At 26.4% G+C, this 7,482-nt stretch overlaps 1 protein-coding gene across 10 annotated transcripts; it reads left to right on the forward strand.

Annotated features, from left to right (window-relative positions):
* Nucleotides 1-838: 838 nt before the first annotated feature.
* Nucleotides 839-5,838, forward strand: LOC119607071. Of its 10 annotated transcripts, none has more exons than XM_037960820.1 (7): nt 839-1,054; nt 3,525-3,764; nt 3,834-4,228; nt 4,285-4,399; nt 4,472-4,656; nt 5,060-5,213; nt 5,272-5,838. In XM_037960820.1, exons 2-7 carry the CDS (start codon nt 3,692-3,694, stop codon nt 5,733-5,735), a joined length of 1,386 nt encoding a protein of 461 aa, XP_037816748.1. In that variant the 5' UTR covers nt 839-1,054; nt 3,525-3,691; the 3' UTR covers nt 5,736-5,838. The 10 variants fall into 10 exon arrangements, with proteins under 10 accessions (XP_037816748.1, XP_037816745.1, XP_037816746.1 ...); XM_037960817.1 differs by having other exon boundaries at nt 839-1,050; XM_037960818.1 differs by having other exon boundaries at nt 839-1,039; nt 3,471-3,764.
* The last annotated feature ends 1,644 nt before the right edge of the window (nt 5,839-7,482 follow it).

Raw genomic sequence — 7,482 nt, forward strand, 5'->3', positions numbered from 1 at the left:
ACTATAGACTAGACTATAGACTAGACTAGACTAGACTATAGACTAGACTATAGACTAGACTATAGACTAGACTATAGACTAGGACTATAGACTAGACTATAGACTAGACTATAGACTAGACTATAGACTAGACTATAGACTAGACTATAGACTAGACTAAAGACTAGACTATAGACTAGACTATGGACTAGATTATAGACTAGACTATAGACTAGACTATAGACTAGACTATAGACTAGACTATAGACTAGACTATAGACTAGACTATAGACTAGACTATAGACTAGACTATAGACTAGACTATAGACTAGACTATAGACTAGACTATAGGCTAGACTATAGACTAGACTATGGACTAGACTATACACAGAAAAAATTTTAGGAAAAAATCAAGCAATTAAAAAAATGATTAACTTTAAAAAAAATTTTAAACAATTTTTTAATTGAGTCAATTAACTTTTTAATTGAAATTAAAAATTTTCTAGGTTTGTGTGTATGTTTTTACATTTTGTTTTAGTGGTGTATAAAGTAAGCCGTAAGTTACTTAAATTTTAGTACTCAATCTTTTTGAATATGAATACTCGTTGCTATTTATAGCTTATGTTAAGGAAATAAATTTTAAAATGTATAAAATATATATTTTTATAAGTTATTCCGACAACTTTTTCACTTGCTTTATTATTAAAAATAAAAAATAAAAAAATTTTAGCATCAATTAACCATTAATTTATGAATACCCGAAAACTGCATGGTGATTTGCAACATTTACAGCATCACTATTTTTGTTAGAACAAAAGAAAGAACAAAAAGTAAAGAATTAATTCAGTGTTAAAAGTGATCTCAACCAGACAACATCGTCTGCGTCGGTGTTTTTTAAAGTTTTTTTTTTTTGCAAATTTAACGGTAAACGTTTATAAAAAAGTGTGTGTGCAACGTACTAAGTAAAAAAAATATTTGTGTTGTTGTTTGTTGCTGTTTTCATAGCAAGACGTGTGTGTGTACTACACATATATTCGACAAGACGCGGCAGGTGGTTTTGGTGTGTATTATGTTGGTACATTGTTGTTGTGTGTTGCTACATTTGTTTTTGTTATTGCTTGTAAAGGGAGTAGAGGAATAAGATAAAAAAAAAAGTTTGTTTTGGTTTTATAATTATAAAGTGAATAATTTATCAATAGAATTACTTTTTGGATAAAATTACATAGATATTTTCAAATGTTTTAAAGAAAAAATGTATATTATAACTTTTTCTTCATAAATATAGATACATAAAACAATTATTGCAACAGTTTCCGTAAAAAGAATTCTAAATGTTCATTTAAAAATGAACTTTAAATGTTTTTTGTGTATTAATACATTCAATTCTTTAAACAATTTTTTTCTCCACTTGAAAGAACATGCTATACCAAAAGACATTGTTTATAAATGTACATATGAAAATTGCTTCCAAAATTTTTCCGTTAAAGATTCCTTTAAAACACACGTATCGAGACATTTTCGAAATGCTGAAAAAGAAAGTAAAATTGTACCTGAAAGACATTATGAACAATGCCCTGCGACGGATACTGCAAATAACTACATTTCAAATAGCTACAATTACCAAGAAAATATGTTAAGTGTTTATAACTCTGCTGCCAAATTCGTTGCAAAACTTCATTCATTCAATAATTTGTCACGTTCAGACGTAAATAATATACGATATTTTGTCGAAACTTTGATTTTAAATCCCGTGGTTCAATTTATTGAACAATCCCAAAATCCTTACAACAATTCCAATAAAAGTCTAATAAATGTTTTAAAAGATGTTACAATGTTGTTTGAAGGTGTTAATACCGAATCGAAATTAAATAAAGTTTTACAAGAAAGAGATCTTATTGGAAATGTTCATTCGTTTCAAATTAATAATAACGCAAAATCGAATGGAATAGTAATGCCATTAGAATTCCAATTCAAAAAAATTTTTGAGCACGATGACTTTATAGATAAAGTTTTAGAACATATGGAATTTATTCAAAGTAATGACAAATTCATAAATTATATTCAAGGGCCTTTGTGGAGACAGAAGAAAAGTTTATACCCCCATGAAATTGTTATTCCTTTTTATCTGTACGCAGATGATTTCGGCATCAATAATCCCCTTGGGTCAAAATCTAATAAGAACTCTATTTGCAATTTCTATTATAGTTTCGCATGTATTCCAAAAAAGTCATCAAAATTGGACGACATTTATTTAGCTTCGACGGTTAAATCTTCCGACGTAAAGACTTATGGAAATGATTGTTTTAAGCCTTTAGTTGATACTCTAGTAAAATTAGAAAAGGAAGGAATTTTAATTAAAACTAAAAATGGTACAAAAAAAATTCATTTTGTTATGGCATTATTTCTGGGGGATAATTTAGGGTTAAATTGTATACTCGGCTTTTCAAAATCCTTCTCAGCTAATTACTATTGCAGATTTTGCTTGATTAAAAAATCCGAAGCTCAAGTAGAATCAACTGAAAGGAATAATATCTTAAGAAATAGAATTAATTATAGAGAGTCGCTTGAACAGGGGTTAATGGCTGAAACGGGAGTGAGTACTACATGTATTTTCAATGATATACCATCGTTTCACTGTGTTGAAAACTACTCAGTGGATATCATGCATGATATTTTTGAGGGCGTTTGTCATTATGTAATTTGCGAGGCCTTGTTGTATTTTATCAAAACAATGAAATATTTTAGTTTAAATGATTTAAATGAAAGACTTAAATCGTTTAAATATTACCAGCATGACCGAGGAAATGAAAAATACTCTATAACTTTTCAAGAGTTAGATAATCATAAATTAAAAATGTCAGCGCACCAAATGATGTGCTTTTATCAGTACTTTACAGTTATGCTTGGTGAATTCATTATGAACCAGGACCCAGTGTGGATCTTCATTTTAGATTTTTTTGAAATTATTGATGAAATATTGTGTTATGATGTATCACAATCACTTATAAATCGGTTAAAAGTAAAAATACAAAATTTTAATAAAAACTATCAATTAATATTCAAACAACATCTAACGCCTAAGTTCCATTTTCTTGTACATTATCCCACAATTATCGAACAATGTGGCCCCCTTCGTCAATTGTGGAATTTTAAGTATGAGGGTAAACACAAAAAGTTCAAAATTTATTCCCATGTTATTACTTCGAGGAAGAATGTTTCTAAAACCTTTTCATACAAACAACAATTGGCATTCGCAAATATATTACTTGACCCACATTTGAAAGAAGATATTGTTTTAAAAATGCCATTTCGGGATAAAAATGTAATACAAATGGTTTCTAAAACAATTAAAATTGATATGAATAACTTATCTCTTTACTCTCAGGCAGTAATTTGGGGCTATAAGTACTCAACAGAACAAATTGTAGCAACATTTTCTGGAGACTTTAAATTTTTTGAAATATGTTTAATTATAAACCCTAAAAATAAAGAATTACTTTTTTGTTGCAAGCAAATTTGTACTGAATATAATACACACTTTGCAGCTTTTGAGTATGAATCAACATCAACTGAATACACCATAATTTACCTAAAAGATATCGTTGGACCACCAATTGAAAAACTTTTTACCTCACAAAGAAAGACATTTTTGAGACCTAAAGAATTTTATAAAGCATTAATTAAAGACAAAATTTTTGAAATCACATCCGAAATGGACTCTGATTATGATTTAAGCTTACTTCTAACTAAATGGAATTTACAACACTTATTTGATCATTTTAAAAGTAAGTATTACGTTAATAATTCCAAATAATATAAAATTAACGTAACTAAATTTTAATGTTTATTTCCAGAGCACATGATAGATATCGATGTTCTAAAAATTTTGAAGACACATCATATAACAAAATTATTCGAAGATTTACCCATTGGCCAACAGGCAAAATTTGAATTTAATCTAGAAAAATGGAACAAACAATTTAACAGTTCAGAAATTTTGCCTGTCTGCCAACATATAACAACCACAGAACAAAAAATACCAACAGTGACGGAAATTTTAAGTAATACACGTAACGGAAAAGATATTCAAAATTATTATAATAATAATAAAACGTTGCACGATGAGCAGCGTAATTTACTAATTAACACAATAACAAAATATATTGAATCAAAAAACATCACTTGCTCATTATCTGATTGTATGGAAATCGAAAAACAGATATGTAATATTTTTCCTACAGAGAAATTGGTAAGAATACTTTCTTTATTTTCTTTAATACAAATAATTTAACTTTTTTATTTTAGGAATTTTATACCAATGGAAAACGGGGCAAAATATACAACAAATTAGCAAATTATAAGAGATTTTCTAAAAATGCTTTAAAAGTAGATGAACCTGAGGTGACGCAAGGATTGTCTGGTAAGTTTTAACATAATAATTTTCATTATTTTCATCACAAATATTTTAACAATATTTTTTTCTTTATTGCAGAAAGCGTAGAAGATTACACTTTAATAATAGAAGTTTTAAGATCTTCAAAAATAAAACAAGATGAATTTGATATTTATTGGCAGAAGTGTGCTCCGTTACGTTTCCAACAAATTACAAATTCTGAGAATACGTGTGAAATTTTTAAATTATGGCCAGAATACACAAAACCTTCTGGACACCTTCTGGTAAGTACCATGCAAAAACATTTAGTACTTTACTCATGTCTAGTTATTTAGTCTAGTACATAATCTATTCTTGTCAATAGTCTAGAGGTCTTATTCATAAACTTTTATCAAAGGTTTATAAATCAAAATTTCATACAAAATTTGTTCTATAAACCTTTGATCAATGTTTATGAATAAGGCAGTAGATATATACCCCCTTATTCATAAATAACATTGTATTTTATAAAAGGCTTATAAAACAAAATTCCTATACGAATTTTCATTTATAAACTGTTTATAAATTTAAAGTTTTTATGAATAAGGGGGGTAGTCTATAGCATAGCTTACAGTCTAGCATATAGTTTAGTCGATTTAAAATAATACATATACATACTAATTTTTTTCATTTTGTATTCGTTTTCAGATTGATATCGATTTCGTACTAAAATATCCAGTGGCGAAAAACTTTGAGGAACGTTGGCCATATTTTGCAGAAGATTTGTTATTTATTTTGAAGACAAGAATATCCTGCTCATTAATTTCCAAAAAATTACTGCAAACTGAACGTATCGATGAAGGTAAAAAACCGCATACATTTTCGTTATGGTTCCATCTAAATATTATTTATGTTTACAGATTCTAAAATGTTTACAATTTTGTGGTATTGTCATAATTTATTTCCTCCCCAACTCAAAATAAGCACAGATGAAAATGGAGCAAAATATAAGAAAAAGTTTACCATAGCTGATTCGCAAGAATCATTTGCTGTTGTTGCCAGTACAATGGATGAATTAGAGACAAAACTAAAATTATTAAAATTACAAGGCCGAAAAATTCAACCAAAGTTACTTGTGATTGGGGATACGTTGAAAGTAAAACAAATTTTTGTATATTTTGATAATTTAAGGTATCCTTTTGTTTCAACCCTTAAAGCATTTGATGTTCTATTTAAAATCTTTTTTGTTTTTAACCTGGAATATCCCAGTGAGTCCGAAATTTTTTACCACTTTATTCAATCCCTTTTCTATGATTTGCCTACAAGCAAAAAATTTATTAAATCAAATATAATTAAACATGAGATACTTAAGATGAAAAATTAGTATTTGTATTTATATACTATTTATAATTAATTTTCTTTTAAAACATTTACTTAATATTAGTAATGTATATAAAAAATATAAAAATATTTAATTTCTTCTTCTAAAATAGATTTATAAATATATACCTGAAATGTACAAAATGAAAAAATATATACTTTAATGTAATTATTCCTTTATTATATTTTCAAAGATTATTTTTTATTGTATACGAATTTATTTTAATATAAATACATACTTGTATTATTCAAAAACTGAAATTTTTATGTTTTTATAAATAAATAAATAAAAAAATATTTTGTCTTTCAATTTCAAATTATTTAATTAATTTAGAACTGCAAATCAATTAAATTTTTAATTGAATTAAACAATCTATTTGTTTGATATTTTTAAAAAATTTTAATTATTGTTTTAATTAATTCAATTAAAATTTTAATATTTTTAAATCACTAAATTCAATTATTTTTTTAATTGAATCAATTAACTTGTTTATTGATAAATGTTAAAAACTTTAATTAATATTTTAATTCGTCGAATTAAAATATTTATTGAAAAATTTTAAAAATTTTAATTAAATCTTTAATTGGTTCAATTACACATTTAATTGAAACTTGCATTTACATTTCAATTAAAAGTTCAATTAATCTTAAAAGAGGGCAAAACCTCAATCGTACAAAATCGTTGATTAATAATACAAATATTTTTGCTACCGGAATTTTTAAAAAAAAGTTGTTACTACCGAAGACTTTTTTAATTGAAATCGATTTCCTATTTTTTCTGTGTAGACTATAGACTAGACTATAGACTAGACTATAGACTAGACTATAGACTAGACTATAGACTAGACTATAGACTAGAATATAGACTAGACTATAGACTAGACTATAGACTAGACTATAGACTAGACTATAGACTAGACTATAGACTAGACTATAGACTAGACTATAGACTAGACTATAGATTAGACTATAGACTAGACCATCGCAAAAACCATAGCAGGATTTTTCTTTGCAACTACTAGATATTCTAATTGATAAGGTCGTGAAGATCTCTCAGGAGTTAGAAAAATATATTTCGTAGACATCAGAAAGCATTGTGAGCCACGTCCGCCAACAATAACAAATTATTTTTTTTTTTTTTTCGTTTTTGTTTAATATCAACAAAAAGTCGATATTCGAAAATCCATATGGTGTTAAAAATGTATATCCTAAACCGATTTGGAGAAGGTTGTTTCATCTTACAGGAATTCCTTCTGTGGCTTGGATGTAGAAAAGTCGCTTTGAAAATTTCTTTCAACAATTGCTAAAACGTTTCCTAACAGGCTAAACAAATCCTTTTGTTTTTAATTCAATTTTATTTAACAAAAATTCCTTATTTAAAGTTTTTTTCATAATTTCTTAAATTTCACTTAATTTATTTAATTTTTAGTTATTACATTCTATTTATTTAATTTTGTTTTTATTATTTCAGAGCCTGTTTTAAAACACTTTACAACTATTGGAAAAAATCAAAAACAGCCAAAAAGTAAACATTTGAATTTTGTGTTACAAATATTTAAAAATTACAAAAAGATTACATTTATAAAAATATTGAAACGAAATAAATTATTACAAATATATAATAGCAATTTTAAGTGCAAAAGAATCTAAAGAGGATTTAAAAAAACTAAAAATAGTGCATAAATGTATTGATAGCGGCTGCAAATTTCAAGATGACAAGGTATGCTTATAAATGTTAAAGTATTCTGATT

The sequence above is a fragment of the Lucilia sericata genome, unplaced genomic scaffold (genome assembly GCF_015586225.1).
Source record: "Lucilia sericata isolate MDLA Ls3-8-SP2 unplaced genomic scaffold, ASM1558622v1 Contig000653F_arrow, whole genome shotgun sequence".
In the NCBI taxonomy this organism is placed as follows: Eukaryota; Metazoa; Arthropoda; class Insecta; order Diptera; family Calliphoridae; genus Lucilia; species Lucilia sericata.

Excerpts from the sequence above, each read along its gene's own strand:
- LOC119607071 (XM_037960820.1), top strand. The coding sequence starts at position 3,692 with ATGGACTCTGATTATGATTTAAGCTTACTTCTAACTAAATGGAATTTA. Across the intron at positions 4,229-4,284 it reads TTTTTCCTACAGAGAAATTG|GAATTTTATACCAATGGAAA; the intron begins GTAAGAATACTT and ends TTTTTATTTTAG. Across the intron at positions 5,214-5,271 it reads AACTGAACGTATCGATGAAG|ATTCTAAAATGTTTACAATT; the intron begins GTAAAAAACCGC and ends TTATGTTTACAG.